General features: G+C 38.2%; 2 protein-coding genes across 2 annotated transcripts; both read right to left on the reverse strand.

The window, feature by feature from the left end:
* Nucleotides 1–2082: 2082 nt before the first annotated feature.
* Nucleotides 2083–14501, reverse strand: LOC148060579 (calpain-1 catalytic subunit-like). The gene is made up of 22 exons (XM_087779915.1): nucleotides 14184–14501; nucleotides 13117–13362; nucleotides 12155–12224; nucleotides 9602–9720; nucleotides 9236–9369; nucleotides 8949–9123; nucleotides 7955–8029; nucleotides 7738–7823; nucleotides 6979–7053; nucleotides 6753–6910; nucleotides 6342–6502; nucleotides 6254–6265; nucleotides 5969–6177; nucleotides 5859–5907; nucleotides 5716–5784; nucleotides 5594–5651; nucleotides 5467–5525; nucleotides 4489–4557; nucleotides 4337–4415; nucleotides 2708–2824; nucleotides 2569–2621; nucleotides 2083–2494 (listed from the first exon to the last, which is right to left on the reverse strand). The coding sequence occupies exons 2-22, from the start codon at nucleotides 13351–13353 to the stop codon at nucleotides 2468–2470; spliced, it is 2091 nt and encodes a 696-aa protein (XP_087636041.1). The 5' UTR covers nucleotides 13354–13362; nucleotides 14184–14501; the 3' UTR covers nucleotides 2083–2467.
* Nucleotides 14502–16349: 1848 nt separating this feature from the next.
* LOC148060580 (calpain-8-like) lies at nucleotides 16350–23925 on the reverse strand. Its single transcript, XM_087780425.1, has 21 exons — nucleotides 23875–23925; nucleotides 22891–23138; nucleotides 22555–22624; nucleotides 22371–22489; nucleotides 21933–22066; nucleotides 21691–21865; nucleotides 21546–21620; nucleotides 21404–21489; nucleotides 21253–21327; nucleotides 20419–20579; nucleotides 20153–20313; nucleotides 19697–19905; nucleotides 18960–19011; nucleotides 18825–18890; nucleotides 18636–18693; nucleotides 18512–18573; nucleotides 18366–18434; nucleotides 18220–18298; nucleotides 17279–17395; nucleotides 16451–16503; nucleotides 16350–16376 (listed from the first exon to the last, which is right to left on the reverse strand). The coding sequence occupies exons 2-21, from the start codon at nucleotides 23125–23127 to the stop codon at nucleotides 16350–16352; spliced, it is 2085 nt and encodes a 694-aa protein (XP_087636551.1). The 5' UTR covers nucleotides 23128–23138; nucleotides 23875–23925.
* Nucleotides 23926–26747: the final 2822 nt, after the last annotated feature.

Consider the following 26747-nt stretch of genomic DNA (forward strand, 5'->3'; position numbering starts at 1 on the left):
GACCAAAAAGCATTGCTTAAATCTATGACAGTAAAATACTGTCCTTTTTGCATTTTATCGAGTTGAGCAATGTATGTGATTTGATACATAGTAATCAAATCACTATCTTGTTTTAACTGAACAGAGTCAGTCTTTCACTGATTGGGCTGATTTTTAACAATTTGCTGACATTACTCTTATGGCCTGCTGTAATGTAATTGATGTTGCTGATTACTGTTTGTTCCGCTCCAGTATCTACTAAAAATAGCATGTGACGACCATTAAGTAGTAGTACAATTTCTGTATCCTGTTTCATTTGACAGTAACTAGCTCTTTTAAAACATTGAGAATGACTGTTTTTAAATGTTGGTTAAAGGCGCCGTTTACATCATTATTTTCAGGGATTCCACTGTTTTCTTTAAAGACTTTGTACATTCTACTGCGGAATTGTACGACAGTTTGACCTTCTTTCTGGGTAGGTTTTGTTCCAGACATCATGATTTATTTTAGTGTATTCTCTTTGTTAAATACAGTTCACAATGTTTTCTTTTCAATGATTATTTTGCACACATTCAGACAACACATTCAATCACAAACTAAGCACGTCTAGTTTGCCTGGATGAAATAAGAAGTTATAAGTTTCAAAATTTCCACCTGTTTCTGTCTGAACAGTAATTACTTTTTAATTTTCGTGGTAAAAGGATTTTTTTTTTTTAAATAAGCACGTCTAGTTTGTCTATGAAAATAAGAAGATATAAGTTTCAAATTTCTACCTGTTGCTGTCTGAACAGTAAATACTTGCTAGTAGTAAAAAGTTTCTGTCTGACCTGTTCGTGTTCTGGGTCCGGATGTCGTTTGCGTCGTCCTGGAGAATGGCCGAGAGAAACTGGCCACGGGGAAAAGTGGACTTATCTGAACACTGGCTGGCACATTCTGCTGTCAAGCTTACGATCGCTCTGCATTCTTCACTCATGAGCCTTAAATCTGGAGAGATCTCGCTTAACCTTCAGTATGAGGAAATAAATGTTCGGCTTTCAAATTAAGAGAATTGAATCAGCTGCTTCTTCCTTGTAATCCTTTATTATCATGGTCATACTGTTAACATCAATGATTGAAAATCCTTTTTATATTATTTATAAGTTCAATCCTTTTTTTCTATATTTATATATATATCTATATTTATAGATATAGATATATATAAATTGATAATTAAAACGGACTCTTATGTCAATGTCAAAGAGGACAGGTTTATGATGCTATAAATGAATATTTATCCACATTCAATGATTGCCATAGATCTAGAGGATGTAGACTAATATCCTAAAAAAAACAACACAACAATTCAATAAAGACTATTTGAGAAACGATTAAATAAATAATATTTTTTATCATATGACATTGTCAAAGATGGACAGGTTTATGCTATAACTGCATGTGATGAATGCTGTTGAGATATGAAATAACCAGTAGCCAATTAAATAAGCATCTCTTTTGGGATTATATACTTGTAAAACTGACACTAAAGAAGTCAATGCCTCACCAACCATGAACCTCACCGCACTTCACTGCCTGAACACCTCACCATGGTGGCATCCTAATCAGATTCCCAAGCCTACTCAACTGACTCTTTCCGACTCTTACCAGCTTTGTACTGTATTTTTTTGAATTTAAAGCGCAAATTATTCTAAGGCGTAATTTCAATAAAGGTTCCTATTTTCATACATAAGGCACCAGATTACAAGATGCATGTAACACCTTGCATTTCTGAGCATTGTGTACTACATAAAATAGGTTCAAGGTCAACTGTAACTAATACTGATAGTCGGAAAAGTATGGTAGAATTTGGATTCTCTTAACCTTTGGGTTATCTCAGGGTCAAGGTGACCTGAAGGCCCGGAAACAAATGTGTTTGTGGTATCCATTGTGTTGTCTCTGGGTCAAGTTGACCCGAAGGCCCTGAAAACAAATGCAATTGTTCAACCCTTGTGTTGTCTCTGGGTCAAAGTTGACCACCTCCCTGGATTCCTTGAATACATATGCATTGGGGGAGGTTGTTCACCTCAACACAAATTGAAACTTTTAAAAAGTAAGACAAAGTTTCAAAGCAAAATTTTATTGACCCTCACATTTTATTTTCGAACATCAAGCAACAATAAAGTAAGTCAGGTGTTGAAGGATCTTCGTAAACAATATTTATGAGTCGTTCCTCACAGGAGATGTTATTGGAAAGAAACTCTAGTAGCCCCTGTCATAGTCATGATAGATTCATATTGATAGATGTAAGATATCTTTATGCTGAGGTAACCGGTTACATGCGGTATTGTAATTCTTCTCTTGGCCAACACCATTTACAGCAAAAACAAACTGGAATGTGTCACATCCTGGGCAAAACTCCCATCCCTATTTCAAAATATAAAGACTGATTAAAGACCAACCATCTCACGTGGTGAACCGTGAAGAGTCGTAACTTGTCCAGAAACAGTTTTCCTCAATTGTACATGGTGAGATACATCCACTGTCAAGACAAAGCAACACCTCTGTCACAATGTGTCAAACACATCATGGTCATCGTATCAGTCCAACACTTACCTCAGACTTCTGGAGTGTCAAGGACTTTCCGTCAGACAGCTCTTTGAAGATCGCTGTGGGTAAGAAAAGGCGAGAAAAAATTAACGTTTTGGTTGTTACCACAACGAAAAGAAAACTTTGACTCGGTCATCTGACTTACCGCGCATCACGTTGAAGCGAAGAACCAAACAGATGAAGTTCTCTAAAGTCATGTTTCCATCGGAGGCGCCGTAGCGCAGAGCCATCAGATTCAACATTTCGTCTTCGACTTTGATCCCTGCAAACATATGAATTTATCATAAACTGCAGTTGTTAAAACCACCACTCGAGGCCGCTATTCAGACTAATTTTCTTTAAAATAGAGCTAAGAATTTACATAATTTAAAGTGTGTATGGAATACCAAGAGCACCACAATTAGGCTTGTCGTGTCGTGATTTAAATTTGAAATGTCTTTTGTCCAAATTTTCTTTCCCCTGAATTCTTTGGCGCCTATTGCTCTCTCACAAGCTGCAGCTCATAGAGAGATTCATTCCCTGAAGCAGCAGAATTTAAAGCCCCCTCTCCTCCAGCAACAGGCGCCGGATTATAATCGCCAATCCCTAGTATGTACCTTTAAGATTTCTCTCATTGTGGATTAGTGTTAGTCATTTCTTGCATTGTTGGCGCTTATAGTGCATATTTTTTGTCGTTTAATTTTTGTCGTGTCATTTCTTATCTCCTCAAGTTTTTGTTCTCTGCCTGACTCATGGTGTCCTTTTAGTTTCTTTGCATTTAGTCATTTTTTATACTCTTTTTGTAATTTTTTTTTTACTCAGAACCTCACATGGCTCTTCAAATAACCTCAATCCTTTAGATTGATATGTAATAGAAGTGTGTTACTGCGAATTTGCAGTGGTGACCTCACCCATAACCTTTTGTCAGAACTGGTTCTTCAGAAAGAAATTATCTTGTCAACATCATTTAAGACTCATCAGAGTAATGGATATTTGCATGTTTGACAGCATAGCCAAACAGTCGCTCTCTCTGTGCATTGTTGGGCCAAACTGGTGGAATTTCTTTTTACTTCTGGCAGCGACTTGTGTGATGTGAGCTGACTGCAACCGTCAGAATTCATAGCATCATTTCGAGAACTAAACAAAGGTCTGGAAAATTGTGTAGTCGTCGCAAAACAACGGATACAAACACTTGGTTAGAGTCAAGTTTGTTTGCTCCAAGAAATACAGTACAGAGCAAAAGTTTAGACACACCTTCTCAGTCAAGTCTTGGTTTTCATGATTATTTACGTGATACAGTCTCTCTGAAGGCATCAAATCTATGAATGAGGACATGTGAAATGTTTTACTTGACTATAAAAGTGTGACTCAACTGATTTATATTCTACTTTCTTCATAGTTTTCACTTTTTCTCTGATGGCTCCTATGCAGACTTTTGGCAATCTTTTGATGACCTTCAAAATATAATCACCTGAAATGGATTTTACTTCACAGGTGTTTCCTTTCAGTGTTACTTAGAGAATTGTTTTGCCTTATTAATGGAGTTGAAACCATGAGTTGTGCAGAAATCAGGTTGATATTATCGGACAACTTTTATCGACTTTATGGAAAGAACCGATCAGCTAAGACATATTTAGCTATTCTTGGCTGCAGCTCTGAACCTTCACTATTACTGTTGATTCTCAAATGCAGACACGTCGCGTCAGCTACGTTCATTAACCTCACTCTTGACACTTCTTTTAACTGGCGGTAATAAAGAAAACGATGAGCAAAATTAAAATGGAAGACGAGTCACCTGTTTTAATGATAGCAGTCCTCAGCTCTTTCAGGGAAAGTATTCCTGTCCTTGAAACATCCGTGAGGAAGAATATATCCTGAACGACAAACCCATGACACGTTAGCTGCTCACACACCTGAAGGTCTTTTCATCCTTGAAGTTATATTCACCTTGTATGCCATGATTTTATCCCACAGATAAATAAACTCGCTTGCGTTCAGCCTCCCAGTGACGGATTTCTTGCGGACAGGTCAAGGGTTTTCAATGCGAGTTTGTTACTAATTAATTGATTCATATTTACGTTTGTCTCGTGACGTGTAAAGAGGATTTTGCTTAATCTAAGATAAGGAACCAAGATTATTATAGAGAGATCTTAAGGGAAGTCATTTGATGGGTTTGGTGAAGAAGTTCACGACAATCCTGCTTCCTGTTAAATACTGTTTTGTAAATTTGTCGTTTTTTTACATCAACAAAATATCGTGACTGTATTGTTATTTGTTTTGTTTGATTTCAGGGGTAGCTTTCAAATTATATTTCATTTTTATCTTAGTTATTTTATGTTTTTTTTTTGTTTTTTTATTGTCTGTCAAATAAAATTATTCGATTTTATTTATTTTTAATTTACAATAAACATGCAAATATTTACAGCCCTTTTGTTTAATTTGGTGTCGCAATTAAACGTCCAGCCAGTCAGTACCAAAAGAAACATTGAAACCCTGCAGGATCCCCGGCCTTAACTGAGGACTAGAGGATGCAAGCGAATTTACACATTTTAACATATGGTGTTACTAAAATGTAGCGTTTCCCAAAGACAGTTATGAAAGTGTATCGAAAAATACTGTATGATACGTGATCTAAGATTAATATATCGCTACAGGCCTAGTGTTTGAACAACCTTTAAAAGTTGTCTAAGGCGCTTTACAAATGAAACTTACTAACTATTTTTCTTTGAAAATCAAAGCCCCTTGTTTTCCTCAAATGGTTAAACCTGGAAAAAAGTCAGAGTGACTCGTATCTGGTTTGTATCCAAATTTGATTTTTTCTTTTTCGGAAGTTAAATGTATTTCATGCGTCGCTAATTTGCTAAATTATTTAGAGAGTCCACAGGAAGCCCTCTAGTGGAGACACTGAAGAGTGAGGGAGGATACATCCATCAGCGCTATCATGCCGCGACAGGCGTCCAGACTGAAGCCAGTTTTCAGCTCGTCTGTGTGAGAGAAGACCTTGTTCAGTATGAGTCGTCCAAATCACTTGATGTTTGCATCTTTTCTTCACCTTTCAGGATGTGATGGTTCAGAGCCTTCTGCAGCATGACGTCATCTATTTCTTCATACTGGATGCAAGTTCAAGAAGTATGAATCCTGAGCTGAGCAGGGAGATGTCAAGAGGAACCGTACCTTGTCTGAGAACTGTCTGAAGAAGTTCCTCTTCACTGCGGCGCCTTCGAAGTTTTCCTCCATATTTGGCTGAAAGACATGGTGAACTCTTACCGAAATCAAACTGATGAACGTTCGTATATTTCTGTGCATCTGCTGTTTACCTCCTCACTCAGCTGCTCTTCAAGGACACTGCTGTTGTCCGAGTTCTCGCTGAAGGAAGTACAAAAACTTTTATCGTACCGGACGCCGATCGGATCGGTTTGAGACCTACTTGACATTAATCTCTCCCTTCGTAAGGATGGTGAGGAGGAAGGATGCCGTTTCGTTGGGACTGTATGTGGACGGAATGATCAGATAGTCTCCGGGCGTCACCGACAGAAGATGCATGACCTCGCGAGCGTTCAGGTACGGTGACATCTGGAAGATGGGCGTGTTTTTGGCGAAGAACGAAGGTGGGAACTTTCCTTTCGTGTTCTTGTCCTGCAGCAGAAATATCTACGTCATCTCCATCTCAGCACGGAACGATGTGAGAAGAATGAAGAGGAACCTACTGTACCTCTCCGTGGACCTTTGAAGAGATTGAAAGGGAAGAACAGAAAGTCAGGTCAGGCGATGATTTACTTTTACGGAGTAGAAAGGATTACCTCGAATACGTAAAAGCCGATGTGAAGGTTCTCGACCAAGGATCGTTTTCTTTTGTCTGGCTTCTGCATCAGCGTCACCAGCATGTTTTTGTCCGTTTCCAAGTTTTTGTCGGGCATCTTGGAGATGTTTACTCGATACTGCGGGTTGGTCCAGAATGTTTCTGGAAGGTTGAAAGTTATTAGGTTATTACATTGTCGTTACACACCTACTCAGCACCCACTTGGGGTTAGGGTCAGGTGAACCCCAAAGTATTAAACAACATTTATTTTTAAATACAGTTCATTTTTATCGTGGTCTCTTTGTCTTCCTGACTAGTGATTCATTAATATTACTTTATTTTTCCTACAAAATTTTAATTGTCACAGTAATTCACAAAAACTATCAACACAATATTATCAAAGATGGCCGACCTGGGCTGTTCAAACAGCCTCCTGCTGTAGTTCCAGCAACCCAGCGACCGTCGTGGACAGAAATGTCCCACTTGCTCTCGGATCCGTCAATAAAGTTTGGAGACATGCAACAGATGTCCAGGTCACAGAAGAATTTTTTGAAGTCGACCATGGTCATCCTGGAAGAGATTGTTGGATGACAAGACAACCCCACGAGAGACCAGCGACTTGTTTCTTTCATCTTTACCAAAACTCTCCGTCGTCGGCCACTGACAGACACATTTCTCTGTCTTCAGGAGTTGCTCCCAGCCACAGATCAGACCTGGAAACACAGAATAGGTCAGTTAAGTAAATATTGACATCGTATTCAGAGGGAAAAAAGCATTTTAAATCAGTGGCTTTTACATTACAGCACACATATTAAAGAATAATAGCAAAATCAACAATACAATGCTGATAAATAATATTGATAATACAATAAAAATCTTTAATTAAAAGATAATAATAGATAAATTAATGATAAATATTTCAACAATAACCACCTACAGTACAGTATGTAGTATATGTATATATACAGTCCCTGAGGACATTTAATTCCCATTAAGGGTCAAATATGTCCCAGTAAAATATCACAAACAGATGATTTTAAGATAATAAACACAAGGCTAGAATAACGGTCGGCAAACTTTTGAAGTAGTAAACAGGAAAGAATCTGTCACTAGTGAGGCACAAGAGTTGGTGCCTCTTCTGTAGATGATGCTGGACAAACCAGTTGTTTTGTTTATTGGTTATGTGAAGTCTGCCAAGTAAAACACCAACAAATCAATCGTTGGGTTGACATTAATGATAGTTTTCCGCTCATCTGTCGACGATACTGTAATTACGACCAGCGGGAAAAATTCCCTTGAGAGCTGAGCGAATCCTCCTCAGGAACTGATAACAATAAGTGATTTATGACTGTGGTTTTATAAGAAAGATGCTCTTAAAAAAATACGCAGGTTGTTACCGATCAGACCAGTCGCCGTTCCATTCCACCCGGCCCCAGGGGTTCCACAGTCGCACAAGGTTGACCAGAGCTCCTTGAATCACCATCTTATCGGACAACAACAGTGATCATTGTGGGTTCAAACATTATATCAGGCTTTTTCTGCCTCTTGCCAAATCTCAGTTAAGTGAGTTGAGATCTTAAGTATCTATTCCTATAAGGATATATCCTGCTTCACCTGTTTGACTCCGGTGACTGTGTAGGCGTGACCTTTGACCAAACCATTCTCCATCACACTGTTTGTCGGAGTTTCCTGGAGACAAAGGTTAAGAGAGACAAATGGTTTAAATGCATATTATTAATAATAACGTTATATTATAAACTGCTTTAATGCTTTAGTATGTTGTTATTATTTTCCTTGTGTATGTTGTTGATTAGGAAGCAATGACATCCAAAAAGCTTTTGAATCTGAAATATATTTAAATTGATTAGCTTTTATTTAACCCTTGTGGTAATTCCAGGTCAATGTGCTCCGAAGGCCTGAAAACAAATGTCTTTGTGGTATCCCTTGTGCTGCCTAGGGGGCTAATGTGAACGACCTCTCTTGCTTCCAGAAATACATGGTGGAGGTCAAGACAACACAAGGGATAACAGAAACACATTGGTCTTCGGGCCCTCAAGTCATCTTAATGCTGAGATAACACAAGGGTTAAGGTTAAGGTTTTTTAAGGTTCCACTAAAATGAAAGATATATAGATAAATTCAATGTTTTTTTTTTCCTAAAGTTCAAAGTTATTTTTTTTATAGATTTGAACTCATTTCAATAATAAAAAGTACTTTTGTTAAACTGATAAGTAATAGTACTTACTATTATTTAATTTTGGTCTTTTGTGTACTCTCATTGAAAAACAAAAATTGGGTGCATTTTTTAGGATACGATCTTGAAAAGTTTTGTAAGAATTTGATTTTTCCTTCCTTATCACTCGAATAGCATTGAACACGCTCAAAGATAAATTTATATTAAAACAAACAAATACAGAAAATGACTTATTTGAGACATCTGTGTATAAATTGAACTACGCCTCTAGTGTAAGTGTGAGGTAATGCACCCTGTAATGTCCCAATTGTGACCATAACGTCTGTCATCATCAGATACAACAAAGCACAAGAACAGCTGTTTGGTTAAGTAAAACCCTAGCTAGAAAAAAAATTGTGATCGAGTGTGTACTCACCCCATGCTGTGTCCCGCAACTCATCAAAGATGAGCTTTTTCCAGCCCTGTACAACATCTCCCAAAGATTGGGGGGACTTTCATTCAGCTTGATGCTGATGTGAACTCCACCAGTGAAGTCCAACAAAGCCTCGGATGGAGTTCCAGCAACCATGTCCGAGTAGGAGCCACACACTCTGACACAAAAGACAGACTTTTACTGATGAAATTCCCCCATTTATTCAGACTTTCACTTGTCTGCGAGTGTATATGTTTTTGCCAGACAATGGCGTGTGTGAGTCGTCATACTTGGCGTAGGCTTTCTCGAACAACGCCGGCCAGAACTCGGTTGGGTCTTTGGCGTGGACGAAAATTATCTTCCCGTCCAGCGTCGGTATCTTGTCGTCGATGATGACGTCGTTCCACTCTCCGAATCTCCAGAACTGACGGGAAGAAGGTAAATAATTTGGATGCGGATCAAGAATGATAATCTGCTACCACTCCCAAAAAATCAACAGCCTGCGGATAAGACTTGGCCAGACAGTTGTCGAACGTTGACATATATGATGGAATGGCTGTTATAACAATAGTCTTTTATTTTTATCAACTCGGTGGACATTTTTGGATTTCACAATAAGAACCACCATCTGATTTTAAAACCGTATTCCTGTTTACCCTGAAGTGAAACAGGCCGCAGTAGTCCACTTCAAAACTCTGATCCGTGGGAACCACTTGCTCTAGGAGGCTTTTCTGGAACGTCAGCGCGCCGATAGATGCTAGCAGCCAACAGTTCCCTGGTGAAGGAGGATGGTCCATTACAAATCTTAACCAAACGAAACGAGGATACCACATTTGTGAAATAAAAAAGCATGAATACATATACTGAATATATATATAAGATACATTTAATGTATAATATAATTTGGTTGTGTTAGATGAAAATTATTATATACGTATACAGCATACTTAAATTAATGCTTAACTGACTTAAGCACTCAGACTGATTCACACTGGTTCGAGGCAAGCTTGGATCAGAATCAGAGATACGACACCGGTAATTTGAAACATCTGTCTATCTACGAATCACACCTTAAATTGTAGAACAAAATTTCAAAGAACAAAGTAAGACACACCCAGGAAAAGGGGGGGTTAAAAGACGGAAGAGAAGATAACCCCCACCTGAGAATAGTTGAATGATTAGAAAACAAGAAAACAAATTAGGATGCCTATATGGGGGTGATATTGACACAGGGAACTTGAAAGAACCATTTGGCCGGAAAGAAGTGACCTCCCGGACGGGAAATTTGCCTTAAATATACTGATGTTTCTACAGCTCGGGACCTTTTCTCCCGGTGCTATTGACAGTCGCCGGGAGAAAATGCGTCCGGTCGATCGTAATTGAAAGCTTGTATTTTGTTTGACTTGAAGCGGCGAATAAACGACCTGTTACACACTCTGGATTGTTCATCTTTCTCCACGACGCGAAGTATAAGACCCGGGACTGAAGTGACGTCGTGTTTTGATCGTTTTAGTTGACGAGAGTTGAAACTGTTTGATGGCAAGTTCTAGTATCGTACGCATATGGTGAATTTACTCTTTTGTCTATTTGACCAAAAGTCAGCTACGATGCTCTACTACGATACGATAGTCGGCGACGATGAATTAGGAATTATCCTCCAACTGTAGATCAAGTCTACATTGATGTCTGTAGCTGTCTATAGTTTTTTTTTCCCCCCTCGTAATATTTACTCTTTAACGATTTTGAAAGAGAAGAATCGGTGGTGACACACATTGAAATGTGCAGGTACTATCGTGACCATATTCGCAATAAAACAGGCTTTTACCAACATTACTAAAAGTAAAAAAGCCAACTCGTTTAGTACTCGTCCTGCGGTTACGCCGCTCAAACAGAACCAGCTACAATCTCGGTCATCCACACTGACACGAACAGAGACACACCCTGCATATTTCAGAATACATTGGAAAGCATTTTCATGGGACCGTCCGTGCATTGTGAAACATCGGGTGTAGCTCAGTGGTTGTCAAAGAGAAGGGAGGACCATCTTGGGGGGGATGTCATATTCTGGGTCAATTGTCTGTTATCACCCTTTTCCAAGTAGCTTGTAGCTAGCTTGTGTGCAGGAAATTGTCTCTAAAAGTGTTTTTGGCGAGCCTTCGCGAGATGAAGTTTGGGAATCCTAGGCTAAGGACACACACAACCATTAACTCACATACATGTCCCGGGACGGATAAAAGGATCAAAAGGATTGAAGGATAAAATGTTTAGTTAAAAGCTATACCTATATTAGGAGAGTTTAGGTAATACGGTTTACATATGTTTACAACACATAAAAAACAGTTTAAAAACGCTGTAATGCAAATATTTAAAAAAACACAAATATATTATTAGCTAAAATAGGCATCTCATTATTTCTGTTGTGTACTGAGAACATTGAATGATAATAAACCGTAATAACACTTAATTTTTATGTATTTTCCTAATATGTTTAGACTTGTAAACAATTGTTTAAAACACGTTTTTCTACTTACAGCACAGCTGTCTAAACTTTCTGGGAACGCGGCCACATCTGATGATGTGCAAACGAGGGAGGGCCAACAAGTAAGATTATACCTAGTTATGTAATTACGAAGTTCATAGTTTAAATAACTATATTTTCATCCAGTTAGGCAAAAAATGGGCACAAGAGTTGCTGCCTCTTCTCTAGATGAAACTGGACAAACCAATTGATTTATTTTTTTGGTTTGGTGAAGTCTGCCAAGTAAAAGACCAACAAATCAATCGTTGGGTTGACATTGATGATAGTTTTCTGCTCATCTGTCGACGACACTGTAATTAAAACCAGCGGAAAAAATTCCCTAGAGAGCTGAGCGAGTCCTCCTCAGGAACTGATAACAATAAGTGTTTTTTTTCGGCGTGTGTGGTATTCATTTGACTCATGATCTTGTTGTTGTCTTTAAAGAGGCGATTGTTTAGAATTAAAAATAATAATTTATCTTACATTCTCTTGATGAAAACAACAGAGACGGCCGGTCAAATTAAATCTGCTAGTGGGTCGCAAATGGGCCCTGGAGCTGACTTTTACTGTGTGTGTGAAGAAAATATACGTGCAAAATTATTTTGTGGATTGATCTGTCTCCATATTTGTGATGATGATAATTGATTTAATAAAATTCAGCAGGCGACTAAGAGGAAGAGTTTCAACATACCGAGAATTCCTTGACCGAAGTCAAACCTGGAAATGCCGTCCACCACCAGGTGTGGCTTTGGAACGAGAAGCTGAAAAACAAGTACATTGTTTGTCAAGCAAATTTCTAGACCAGGGTCACAAAGTGCTTTAACATTTAAAAACAATACACAGTTGAAATATGTACTTTAAAAGGCAGAGACACGTAAGACAAACACAGGAGTCCCAGAAAATCAGGGAAAAGCACAAATAAAAATGTATCAAGATGTTTTGAGCCAGTAGGGAGCCTAACGTGGACCATGAATAGATCTGAAAGTAAGAACCAGAATTTCAAAAGGATACTGAAAGAAACTCGCAGCCAGTGAGTTTCAAGGATCGGGGAAATATGAGTTAGAAGGTTGGAATTCTCGTTGCAGAGTTTTGTATCAACTGCAGGCGAGACAACTCCTTCTTGTTTAGACACAAAAATAAACTGTTACATTAGTCTAAACAAGGAGACACAAACGCATGGATAGATAGTTAGTTAGATACTTAATTGATACCCGTCCCAACCTCAAGTTTCATGTTGTATTTTTTGCATTTTATTAGCTTTTCAATCGTATTCGTATATTTTTCTGGTTGACAGGATTTGACTGTGACCAATGTGAAAAACCTCCTGGGCAATCAAGTGTCAGATATGAAGATGTTTGAGAACGAACCTGTGGTCCTCAACTGGATCAACCAACAAGAAGGAAGGAAACAGTTTGTGGTCAGTTTTCTAAATAGTTGAACTAGAGACATGTCTTTGTCAAATACAACACCCAGGTTTCTCAGGCTTAGTTTGACTTTAAGTCACCCAGGTACTGACTCAACCCTGGAACCTTATTATCAGGAGCAATAACCAACGTTTCAGTTTTGTCCACATTTAGTTGCAAAGTGTTTTCACCCAGTCAATTGTTTGATTTCTAGATTTCTAAATGTGATCACAGTCGTCTCCTCACTCACGGCCGGTCTTTTCCAGACAACCCGGTCTAGGTCCTCCGGCTTCAGAACCTTGTGGCCGATGGAGGTTTTGTCAGGCGGGAACATCTGGTCGACGAAGCGGACCCGTCGGATGAGGCAGTACTTCTTCAGACTCTGGTAGTCCTGTTCCAGGAAGCTGTCCGGTCTGGTGATGGTCCCGATCCCGGCCTTCTTCTGACGGGCATTTATGATGTTGTCGCACACGCCCAGATAAGACATGGTGGGTCACTGGAGGAGAACACAGTGAGTCCGACCAACTATGTGTGTGTATAAATAAATGTTTTAATATATTCCAACATTTTAGGTACATTTTTAGTTAACAACAGTGACAAAAATAAAAATAGTAAAAAAAAACTGAAATAAAGTTAAACATAATTGTAATAATAATGAATTAAACAAAAAGAACAAAGTAAAAATGATTCATTTTAAATAAAGAAAAATGTTATTAAATATGTCGACAGCAATAAACATTTTCAACAAGACTATAACTACTATTACTATAAAATATACTATAATTATTCTACAAGTATCTTTTAATTCACACAGCAAAGTAGTGAGTACAGAAAAGGTTATTGAGCCTCAATGGAGGCTATAACTACCTTTAACTCGCCTTATCTTATCTGTATCTATAAAACCTGCTTCTTCTCTGTCATTTGTTGAATAAATAGAGCTTTGAAACGTAAAAATGTGGACATTTTGGGATAATTATTATATTATATAATTATTATCAGGTTGTTTTTTTCTAATATATGGACTTAAAACCCAATTTTTGAAAACATATTTTCTTCTCAAATATTCTGATGTCACTTATTGATACAACGACTTGCAGGAGCTCATATAAACACAATCACATCTAATCCATAATATAGTTATTACTGCATTAATTTCTTAATGTTTTATAATGTTGGTTTTTGCATTATTACTCGAAATATTTATGCAACTCTACGCCATATGCAGCTTTTTAATTTTACTTCCTCAAACGTGTTGAAAGTGAAAGTACTCAACGTGATTTAACATGAACAGTAGCAACAAGCGACACAGGTTCTTACCGTTGAGCTGCAGCTTTAGTCCGAGAGATCCTCTTCGAACGAAGTTCATAGACATAAAACCTGCGTCACAGACAGCAGCGGGAAGTGGGCGTTTCACCTGCTGCAGCCGAGCACCTGCCCGTGGCCTCCCAGTTCATGTGATCGAACTAAAACTCACTTTGAACTCTTTCTCTGCTCTTTTTTTTTTTTTTTTTTAAATACTCAGTTGACAGCCGCAAATTTTACGAAAACAAACAACGTGCGTGACTCACCCTGAGTCGCTGGGACTGACTCCAATAACAGTAACAGAATTTGTTATGAAGGTATGTTTGTCATGATTGAATGAAAGGTCACGCCAACTCTTTCTGTAGCACTTTTGGATCAACTCCACATCTATCTGACAATTCATTCACTCAGGAATGAAAAACGCTCCGATGGATCCTGTTAAACCCTTGGCCGTGTGTTTTGACGCATGCATGCATGCATGCACACACACACACACTCTTGTGTGTTTGATGGAAGATGATACCAAACAACTCTTGAATTGGTCTATTGTGCTGCATTCATTATCTTGACAACACTTGTCCACTCACTAATACTAATACTACTACTTCCACTACTTTTACTTCTACTGCTAATTATACTTCTACTACCTATTTACTTGAACTACTACTGGTTCTTCTATTTCTACTACTTATCTTTTTACTTCTACTAATACTACTTTAACTTATTCTCCTTCTTCTTCTACTACTTTTATTATTACTTATACTACTACCAGTACTTTTACTGCTACTTCTACTACTACTTCTTCTACTTCTACTACATATTTTACTACTTATTCTCCTACTACTACTTCTTCAACAATTTCTACCACTACTACTACCTATTTACTTGAACTACTACTGATTCTTCTACTTCTACTGCTTATATTTTTACTTCTACTACTACATCAACCTTTTCTCCTTCTACTACTTTTACTATTACGTATGCTACTACCACTATTTCTACTGCTACTTCTAATACAAATTCTACTACTTTTCTCTTCTTCTCTTTATTATTTTTCTTATTCTCCTTCTTTGTCTTGTTCTCCTTCCTTTTTTCTTCTTCCCCAACTTTTTCAGTTTATTCAACAGTCTTTCTCATTCATGTCATCATTTTAACTGTTTCCACACATTTTTACTCTGAATAATAATAAAATACTTTCAAGCATTTCAGATAAAGATGATTGAGCATCAAACTGCCTTTTATTCTGAAAATGCAATTCTTCTAGTTATCATATACAATTTTTAATCATTATTTTTATAAGTAGTCAAAGTAGTTATAGTAGTAGTAGAATGAGAAGTAGTAGTAATAGAATGAGAAGTAGTAGTACACAGAGTAGTAATAGTAGTAGAAGGAATATTAATAAAAGGAGTAGTGTTTTTATTGGTATTGTTATTGTTTTATTGAAATTAACCTTATATGCGTCACAATAAACTTTACTTTATACTTGCGCTACCAAATGTCACCAAAAGAGCAGAAATGTTTTATGCTTTTTTAATGTTTCATATTTGAAGGTATTTAAAAAGACTGGGGATGTACAAAACTCTCTTTTAATCAAAAATATTTACATTAGAAAATGATATTTAGCCAAGCCAAATGAAAAAAACAATTCTGGAGATTGAATCTTGTTTACCAAAACCACACTCACCCTGCTGTTGTTGGTCATGCATAAAGGTATGTCAACCATGTGTCATCCATCCCTGAAGTCTCCACCTCCAAGGGACTGTATTTTTGTTTTTTATAAACACTCTACTCTTATAACCTCTTGTTCGCTGAGATTTCAGGTGAGGGGGGATTTTATAAAGTAATAAGTTCAAAACATGGTCATGATGAGGGAGTCAGGAGAGTTGAAGTTAAAAAAAAGTAAGTTGAGTATTAGAAATTATAATCTTCTGATAAAATGCTCTTGTTTTTCTTTTTAATTATTTTTTAGTGTTTGTATTTGTTTGTTAAAAAAAAATACCGTAGATGAAACATTGACCTTTTTTATTTGTAAGGAAACAAATACTATATATATATACATATATATATATAATATGTGTATTTCAAGCCAACATGATGGTATCTTTATTTGTTGCAGAACCAAACACTCACAGAACAGAAGTGCACTGATGGTACATGATGCGTTTTCTTGCTCCAGCACAGTTAAGTGTACATTGAGAGGCACATCCACTGCAAACAGAATAAATATTAACTTTATTAAACATCCAGAGAACACGGTCCAAAATTCTAAATTGAACTCTGACCTCTGCCTGGTTCAGACTCATAGACCTGCCGTCAGATAAGTGGTTGTAGATTTCTGTCAGAGACGAAGACACAAGTCATGATGATGAGGATGAGGATGATGATGAAGAGGAAGAGGGTGATGATGGTGAGGAGGATTATGAGGATAAGATAAGAATACAGATAAGGATGAAGAGGATGATGATGTCAATGAGGATGATAATTATGAGGGTAAGGATAAAGATGATGAGGATAAGGATGAAGATGAAGAGGGTGAGGATGTTAATGAGGATGATGATTATAAGGATAAAGATGAAGATGAAGAGTGTGAGGATGATGAGGATAACGATGGTGAGGTTGAGGATGATGAGGATAAGGATGAGGATGATGAGGATAAGGATGAAGAGGTTGACGATAAGGATGATGATGATGAGGATACGGATGAGGATGATGAGGATAAGGATGAAGATGAAGAGGGTGAGGATGATGAGGATACGGATGATGATGAAGAGGGTGAGGATGTCAATGAGGATGATGATTATGAGGATAAGGGTAAGGATGAAGATGAAGAGGGTGAGGATGATGAGGATACAGATGATGATGAAGAGGGTGAGGATGAGAAGATAAGGATAAGGATGAAGAGGATGAGGATTTCAATGAGGATAAGGATGATGAGGAGGATGAGGATAAGAATGAAGATGAAGAGGGTGAGGATGGAGGATGAGGACGGTAATGGTGAGGACGGTGATGGTGATAAAGGATGAAGATGAAGAGAGTGACCATGATGAGAATAAGGATGAAGATTAAGAGGGTGATAATGAGTATGATGATGATGATGAATTTTCACTTACTATACATGCAGTCGAGGCGGATGATCAGAGTGATAAAGTTCTCCAGTGTGATGTGACCAGAGGTGGCGCCGTAACGTAAAGCCAACAGGTTCAAAACCTTGTCTGCGACCTTCACTCCTGGATCAGCAGCAGTGAGTTTCACAGAAAACACACACTTGACCCCAATAGAGTTCACATGACTAGATGTAAGACTATGTGAAAATACACACATGCCCTAGAAAAACAAGTTTTGAATTTAAAAAAACCATCGACAATGACCCTTTAAGGTGTATTAATAATTCATTAATTTGTTAGGATTATAAAATAATTTCCTAATATTGATCAAAATAATTGGTTTGAGTGTAAGTTACAAATACAGTAAATAAGCAATTTAATATTTGTTATTAACATTTTGATTTAAATATAAAGATATGAACTGAAGGGCCAGTTTGAATTTAATTTAATTAATTGTGAATTTTGAATTCATGATTTAATAAAAACTATTTTTAAATGAGTTAAAACTAAGTCAAAGATGAACACCATGGATCCATAAATTAAATAATTAAATTGAATTAGGTAAAATGTACCATATAAAATGAATATATTTACATTAATCCGAAGTTATTTGTGCTTTATTGTTCATATATTGTCATTAATTCTCATGTCATTGTTTAGACTTGATAACTTATTTAAAACTCAAGTAAATAAAAACTGTTTTTTCATGCGAGATAAAAAATTCAAACATACAGAAAACAACAGTTCATAAAAGAAATGAAAGTTAAAACGTGCAGACAAACAAAAGACAAAAGCGAAACAAGACACGTGTAACACAAACCAGTCACACAACTTAAATATGTGATAAAGAGAAGATAAAAAAAAATCTAGGGCATGTCCTGGATTGGTGTACTTTTGATTCTTGCCCAGCAGAGGGCGACACAGAGTATGAAGCCAAAGTTTCTCACCAGCTTCTGTGATGGCGTTCCTCAACTCTTGCAATGACAAAGTTCCCGTTTTGGAAACGTCGGTACGGAAGAAAACCTCCTGTTAGGAACATAAAGAAAACATGACCAGCCTGGAAACTAACAAAGAGAGCAGAATCGTTCTTCACCTTGTATGTCTTGACTTTCTTCCACAGGCGAACAAACTCTCTGCAGTTCAGGGTCCCGGTGATGGAGGTCTGCGTCCAGGAAGGTTAAGGAACATGTCTGAGGGGGTTTTAACTCTTCGTTAGAAATCAGATGGACAGCAGGATACGTCCATCAGCGCCACCATGCTGCGACACGCCTCAAGGCTAAGACCTCTGTTTTGCTTCATTCCTGTTCAAAAAACACACGTGATCGAAAATAATCACCACGGAAACACAAATCTTATGAGTCACCTGTGAAGATGTTTTCGTTGAGAACTTTCTGCAGCAGCTCTGAGTCGATTTCTTCGTACTGAGGACACAAATGATGATAAGAAAAATTAAAAAATCAGTGACTTTTTATCCCAGCTATTTGGGGTGAGCGACAAGGGACACACCCCTGATCTCTGATTTGTTGTTTATAAGTAAATACATTTATCGTACCTTGTTGCAGTGCTGTTTAAAAATCTTTAGCACGTCTTCATCAACTGCGTTCATGCCGTTGTTGATCTTGAGTTTTTAAAGGATAAAATGATGAAAACACGTATCTATGAGTGAAAGCATAGTCAGTATCCTCACTTTGAGCTCTTGCTGCTGCTGTTGGTGGTTGTTGTGGTTTCCCGAATTGTCGCTGTAAATACAAGAAATCATTGTTAAAACGATCTGTCAGATTTTTTTGACCCTGGCTTCTGATTCGTTCAGCAACGTAGCATCAACTACACTACACTGCCTATAGTCTTGTATTTGTGTTTCAAATCCTATGTTGGCAAGTTGATGTTTTGCACCTCTTAAGGCTTTTAGACTATAGCAGAGGAAGATGATGACTATGGCAACGACAGTGAAAACGGTGACAAGCGCAAAAGTATGAAAAGGTTTCATTAAAACGTCGGAATCTTCCCGAGGTCTGGAAGATTCACTAATTTTCTGCCATTACTCCCATATGGGGGAAGCTGGAGCCAATCCCAGAGTTTCATCGGGCGAGAGACGAGGGGCACCCTGGACAGGACGCCGTGCTGTAGCAGGACACTTAAAGACACGCACGCTCGTACCTACAAAGTATTTCACCAAGTTATCAATCAACCACTGTAAGTTTTAGGAATGTGGGAGGAAACCGCAGTTCCCAAAGTAAACCCATGCAACACAGGGAGAATATGCAAACTCAACACAGAAAGGTCTCGAGTTCCCCCCGTCCGGGCCTGGAAGCAAACCGGCAACCTTCTTGCCATGAGGCGATTATGCCAACCCTTGCCCCAGTCTGGAAGATAACTTAAAAAAAAAAGACATCTTCGTTAAAAGTAAAGACTATGTCGACGTACTAGCCGTGAGTCTCCTCTCTGGAGTAGATGGTCAAAAGGAAGGACGCCGTCTCGTTGGGGTTGTAGGTCGTGGGCATGATTAGATAGTCGCCAGGCGTCAGCCTGAAGAACTTCATGACCTCCCGGCCGTTCAAATACGGGACGGACTGGACAACTGGAGCGTGAGTGCTGAAGAACGCTTCTGGAAACTTCCCGGAGATATCCTTGTACTGTGATACGGAATCGTCCGTCAGAACCAAAAAAAAAAACATTCCGAAAAAGGGAAGTCAAATGGCTTACTTACTTCATCGGTGACCTTGAGATGAATTTAAGAGACAGAAAAGGAAAACTTTAGTCAGATATTTCTCTACAGGATTCCCTTAAATTGAAGCTGGGAGGGGGCTTTAGCCATTCCAGGCTACCTAGGGTGAGAGGCTGAGCAACTGAAACAAAAAACTGTACCAGTGCTCATTACACAACACTAACCTTAAACACAGCGAATCCAATGTAGAGCGATGTGACCAGACGTCTGTGCCTCTTGTCCGGACGCTGCATTAGAGACACCAGCATGTTTTTATCCACGTCTTCTTCACTGCCGCTCACCCTGATCCGAAACTGTGGATTTGTCCAAAAGGTTTCTGAAAGGTATTAGAAAAATATATGTTGTTTCAGCTAAAAATGATAGCAAAAGGATAAAAATAGATTTTTTTTCTTTTCTAGAGACACCCGTAGCAACATGTCACCTCTGAAGCTAATACACCCTCCTGCAGTTGTGCCAGCAACCCATCTGCCGTCATAGGACGACGCCTTCCAATAGGAATCTGGCGCCGCGTCCAGGAAGTTGGGATAGAGGCCGCAGATGTCCAGGTCGACGTAACACTCACAGAAACTTTCCAGTGTCATCCTGGAGGACAGAGAAGAGATCAAATTTTTTCAAACATTATCAACTGTAACTCTAATTAGTTAGCTTGTTATGCTAGCTAAAATCCTAAAAACAATGATGCTATGTCTGCTAGCTAACGCTAGCTACGCTAATGAGTATTATCCTGTGATTTTGCTTAATGTTGAATTTAAAATAACAAATTGATAGCCGTGTGTTTCTGTCAGGTATTACTTGTGGTTACAGTTGAAATAATCGGTTCTAAATAAGTACGTTTTCTTAATATCACAAGGGATTGGCAGAGAATAAATCGTTTTTTGTCATAATGTCGACTAAAAAATATGTGTGTGCACATTAGTAATTTAAAATGATAATAACAGGAATAAAATAATTATAATAATGTGTGTAATAAAAAAAAAATAGTAATAAAAAAAATCATTACAAGATGAGAATCCAACCTAGAACAAAAAACATTTAGAGAAGTAACTACAAAATAATCGACCACAATGTTCATCACTTCCTTGACTTTGTATTTCTTATTTTTCATTTCGATTGAAAGTTGTCCACACAGTTTGGTAAAGCCAATTTCTGACTGTGTACAGTTTGAACGCGATCCCTCTAGGCCTCTTAAGGTGCTCGACTTGACTTATCTTTTCGACGTAAGGTTATGCATCTCATTAAAGTTGTCATCTCGTACCAAAATTCGCCGTCTTCAGCGACCTTGAGACAAAGATCCCGATCTTCACGGCTCACAGTTTCCCAGAGAGGCGACCTGGACAGTGGAACATGTTTTAACTGTGAAGAAAAGCAGGACGTCGAGGCAAAGAAACTGAGGGATCAGTTTTTACTTGTCGCTCCAGTCTCCATTCCATTCTACACCACCCCAGGGGTTCCACAGTCGGAGCAGCCTCACTGCCTTCCCATTACTCTCCACCTAACATCAGACGATACTGTAAAGTCAGCTCTTCATTCTAGCTGTGTGCTCCCTACCTGTTTGACGCCGGAGACGGTGTAGGCGTGACACAGAACCACTCCGTTAGGCAGAATCGTGTTTTCAAAAGTGTCCTGTAGTCAGATCAGGACGTTAAGCAACCAGCACTTGAATGTTCTGGTCAATGGATTGAAGTCCCCGTACCCCTGTCGGTGTCCCACAGCCCATCAGCGAGATGTTGTTAGCGGCTCTTAACATAAGCTGCCACATGTCCGATGGTGGATCTGACAATTGGATGCACATATGGACCCCCCCGGTGAAGTCCATCATGGCCTCTTCAGGAGTTCCCATGTTCATGTCCATGTAGGATCCACAAACTCTGCAAATATGAAGTCTCTTTACTTTACTTTACTAACTTTTCAATAACATTAATTTTTTCCACATACTTAGCGTAGGCTTTCTCTAGAAGAGCAGGCCAGAACTCATTTGGGTCTTTGGAGCGGACAAAGAGTAGTTTGCCATTCATGGTCGGGAGTTTGTCGTCAATAACCACGTCGATCCAACTTCCAAATCTCCAGAACTGAAACCAACATTCCATTGACTTTGAATGGCCGATTTCACTTTACATACCACCCACTCTCACAGGCTTAAAGGCTCCTACTGTGCATCCTAGATGCTACCGAAGGCTACGATCAAAGTTTTCCATGGTATACCAACCACAGCCAGTCAAAGTGGAAGCCCTTTTTTAATCTATGGTGGCCACATGTGGTCATTATCCAATACAAAGACTCAACCTACCTACCAGGGCCAATATCACATTCTGTATACCACCCAATGTGTACATTAGAAAACTAAAGGCTTATTGAAAAGGGTGAAAAACATACTCTAAAATGGAACAATCCACAGTATTCCTTGTTGAACTCCTGATCCACGGGAACAACTTGATCAAGGACTTTTTTCTGAAACGTCAGCGCCCCGATCGCAGCCAGAAACCAGCAGTCCGCTGCAGAAGCACCAGATTTGTTAACGGATACCCCATGAATGGATTTCGAATTTTAAGTGTCATACAAACTAATCCTTGGCCAAAGTCGAATCTGGACATCCCGTCGGAAATAAAGGCCGGACACGGAGAAATTTTCTGTCCCAGAGAGAAGATTGGTTCAAGGTAAGACGATTTCATTGAGCACATGTTTCAACAGGATGCTTTAATGATCTAAGTAGGCATATCAGTGGAAACACATATGGGGATTTGGTTTCTTCAGTTGTGGTACTAATGTTGTGCGATATGTTGTGTTTGTATGCTTGTCCTTGAGGTTATTGGGGAAGAAGTTTAACATTAGATGAAACATTTTTAAGATCCAAAGAACAGTTGTTTTTCCAGTCAATTCAAACAGAAGCGCTCACCGCCGGTCTCAGCCACTCCACTCTGGCCAAGTCGGAGGAGGACAGCAGTCCGTGTCCGATGGAGTTCTTGTCCGGGGGAAACATCTCATCAACGTACCTCAGTCTTTGCATGAGACAGGCCTTCTTCAGAACCAGATAGTCCTGGTGAGCAAACCTGTCAGGATTGGAACTGGTACCAAAACCCTCTTGTTTGTTGCGGGTTCTCGTGATGCTCATGCACACACCGGGGACCGACATGGTTGATGGATCTAGAAAAAAGAAAAATCTATTATATATACAGTATATATATATATATATATTATATCATCTGCTATAGTGTTGTTGTTGGACTTGGCCGTTGTGGTGATGGTTGCAGTTGTTTTGTTGGTCGTGCAAACTGGGTTGATGTAGTTTCAGTTTGTGCTAGTTACAAGAATGTTTTTGCTAAGTATTATTTGAGGTTATGTTTGGAGAGGTGTAGTTGGCTGTCCAACTGTAGGTTTAATCAATAGTGTTGGTCCATATGAAACTTTACCTCTTGTGTATTTAATTTTGTTTTTGTGTGTTGGAAGGATTACGGTTCGAGCTGGAGTTCAACTGGTTGACTGTGTGTAAACATTTCGTCTTATGATGTTGTGTGCATTTAACAAGCCTTGACAGTTTGTCTTGCAGTACATCCAAACAGGCACAACAACACTTACGCTATCCTCTGTGGCTTATAACAAACATAAACTCTTGCCGTTTCTTAAAAAAACATGTACAATTTGTCCAAATAGATTTTATCGCCACTTCATACAACCTCAACTCTTGGGTTATCTCAGAGTCAAGGTGACCCAAAGGCCCAAAAACAAATGTGTTTTTAGTATCCCCTGTGTTGTCTCTGGGTCAAGGTAAACCACCCCCTGGCTTAAAAAAAATACGTATTCAGTGGTGGAGGTCGTTCACCTTGACCCAGAGGCAACACAAGGGTTAAGAAATGCAAAACCAACAACAAAAACAGCTTACCTAAGCAGTTTGCGAGGATCAGACTCTAGCAGATATGACTTGTATGTTTCTCCTCTGGACACCACAGACACTGCAACGTGTAATCCCCGAACCTTCGGCGAGAGAAGAGAGGAGGGGCTGCCGACTGCACTTGACATTTCCAATGTATACAGAGAAAAAGGTCGGTTTGACGAGTAGAAACTTGTAAAAAATGATATGGGACTTTACAATTTTACAACATGAGTTTATTACCCTACCGAGAAATGCAGCCTTTGACAGTCATTAAAAACACAAGTTAAATGGAAACAAGATGTTCAACCGTTATTCTATGTCATACAAAAGAACATTTGCAGTAACAGTAAAATGCTGCTGAAGAATAGAAAATCACCCAAAAATGTTTTGTTGAAACAACATAACAACGTATCTTTTTTTGTAGAAGAAAATGACAAAAAAACATTTGCTTTTTCATTTATTTTTTAATTTTTATAACATGAATAAATAACAATATATGAATATCTACAATGTTTTATGTTTAGAAAAAACATACAGTAAGCAGATTAAAATAAAATAAAAATAAACCATCCATACTTATGTAATCTACTTTATTTCATGGTATTTTAAATTGATTGATATCTTAAAGTGTGTTGAAGTACTGGTTATTGGCATGTGGTTTGAAATCTTTGTACATTTATGCAAATCTTTGCTGTAGCTGGAGACCCAAACCGGTCCTGCAGTGGCCTCAGGACATGAAGCATGTTTTGTAAAAGCTCATCCGTCATATTTCACCCTCAAGTCCTGCATGGATCTGACGGAACCTTAGATTAAACAGCGAGGCTGTCGAGGGGAATCCTGGTCTGGGAAGAACAAACTGTTCAAAGAGAAGTTTCTCTCTGTATTGACTTGCATGTACAATTCTGTTTAGAAGATATTCCGATGTCAGAGTGAAGTTCAAATACTCTTATAATGACTGGTGTCTTTTCTTTCAGGTTCTGAAACCTCCTCCAGAAGATTATTTTCTTTCCCTTCTCTTGACATGAATTACTTATTTGATAATGTTTTTCCAATCAAAATATTTTCAGGCCAAGATCAGCTTTTCCATTTTTTTTTTTTTATAGTCAGCATATTGTTATATTTTAAGAACATGGGTGTTGCCGACTAGAGAGCCACAGAGAGCTGGAGATGCAGTGCCTCAACATTGGAGCTCAACCTCATGTTAATTTGAAACAAATTTTGGTTTTCTTATTCTTAATTGACAAACTCTGAAACATTATTGAGGTAGACTTCTTCCTTTATTTTTCAATTAAAAAAAGTGCTGTGTAAGGGGTGAAAGTCGTGACAGTTAGTGATGCTTAAAATGTCTCATGTTGAAGAGCAAATCTTACCAACTTTCATGAGGCATGAATAAAATAAAATGAAGGTATTTCTCTGCAATCCTTGTCTTCCTTTATTTTGCCTTCTAATCAAGAAGGAACTGTCTCGCCTGCAGCTAATACAGAACTCTGCTGTGAGAATTCTGCCCCTCTCTAGTAGAATAACTCACATTTCCCTGATCCTTAAAACACTTTAAGGATCAACTTTAAAATTCTGGTTCTTTTAGACAACATTTATTTGCGTTCACATGATCCGCCTGATATTAAACTATGGTTTAAAGACATTATTGTCCAATTTCGGAGACGTTGACTTTTCACCCTTTTCTACACTTTCTGTAGTCAAATTACATGGAATTTTGTCCGTTTTTTGAGGCTCCAGAAAACAACATTTTAAACATTTAGGCAACATATCTTTGCGTTCACATGATACGCATGATATATATATATTTTTTTGTTAAAATAGGTCGAATTCTATTTTTTTTTTAGCCTTCAAAAAAACATTTGACACATTTTGGCAACAATTTTTTGCGTCACATGGTGATGGTATGATGATATCATACGTAAGTATTCCGACATTATTTTCCATTTCGGGGACGTCAATTTCTGGCCATTTTTAACAGTTTGGGTGGTTGAAATAGATGGAATTCTACCTTTTTTTGAGCCTTAAAAAAAAAACTTTTAACACATTTGGGCCACTTTTTTTTACCAATCACATGGTCAGTCTGATATCATACTTAAGTTTTCCGACATTACTTCCTATTTTCGGGGACGTCGATTTTTCGTCTTTTTTTTTACCTTCTTTGAGCCTTCAAAAAAACACATTTATCACATTTTGGTTAAAATTTTTGTTGTCACATGGTCTGTCTGATATTAAACATACGTTTTCCAGCATCTGGAGTATATAAGTATACGTTTATTTTAACCCTTTTGGATGAGGGATTTGATCTGTTGTAGTTTTCTTTAAATGTAATAATATATATAAAATAATAATGAAAAGTATTTTAAATTCCAGCATAAAGAGGTAAACCAGATGGAAACACCATACAACAATGGATGAAGGAAACATGGAGAGCTTATCTCTGAATGCATGATCAAGTATACTTGCTTGTATGTATTTATTTATTATATTTTAAAGGGAGCACTAGTATGTTTTTGCATGGAAGTGACCTGCAAGAACTGCCCAGAACTCCAGACCTGCTTGACATGAAACCTTTCTCTCTGTGGCTCCTGCCAAATGATTTCAAATGTGAAGTAAGTGAGTAAGTAATATTTGTAAGGATAGTGAACACAAACTTGTAAACCTAAAGCCCATCCCATCATAGAAATAATCTAAAATGCAACTCTATGTTCTTTTCTAGGTGAGATGGAGTGCTGCATATCAGGTGCTGGACTAACCATCAAAGGTGGAAGGGGTAAACACATGTCAAAAGCAGGTGAGATGGTTACATCATATGCACTTTGGTCATTAAAATAGTCATCTTTGGTAATAATGATAAATACATTTCTGTGGCAGGACGCACTGAC

The sequence above is a fragment of the Callionymus lyra genome, chromosome 18 (genome assembly GCF_982586985.1).
Source record: "Callionymus lyra chromosome 18, fCalLyr1.hap1.1, whole genome shotgun sequence".
Taxonomy (NCBI): Eukaryota; Metazoa; Chordata; class Actinopteri; order Syngnathiformes; family Callionymidae; genus Callionymus; species Callionymus lyra.

Bases quoted from the DNA above. Each gene is read 5' to 3' on its own strand.
- LOC148060579 (XM_087779915.1), bottom strand. From the start codon at position 13,353: ATGTCTTATCTGGGCGTGTGCGACAACATCATAAATGCCCGTCAGAAG. The intron at 7,824-7,954 runs GTGAAGCAGGAT...TTGTCCGATAAG, and splicing joins CAGTCACCGGAGTCAAACAG to ATGGTGATTCAAGGAGCTCT. The intron at 2,622-2,707 runs GTAAGTCAGATG...TCTTACCCACAG, and splicing joins TCGCTTCAACGTGATGCGCG to CGATCTTCAAAGAGCTGTCT.
- LOC148060580 (XM_087780425.1), bottom strand. From the start codon at position 23,127: ATGTCGGTCCCCGGTGTGTGCATGAGCATCACGAGAACCCGCAACAAA. The intron at 22,067-22,370 runs GTATGTTTTTCA...TGTTGGTTTCAG, and splicing joins GTGGATTGTTCCATTTTAGA to TTCTGGAGATTTGGAAGTTG. The intron at 18,694-18,824 runs GTACGATAAATG...TTGTGTCCTCAG, and splicing joins TTAAACAGCACTGCAACAAG to TACGAAGAAATCGACTCAGA.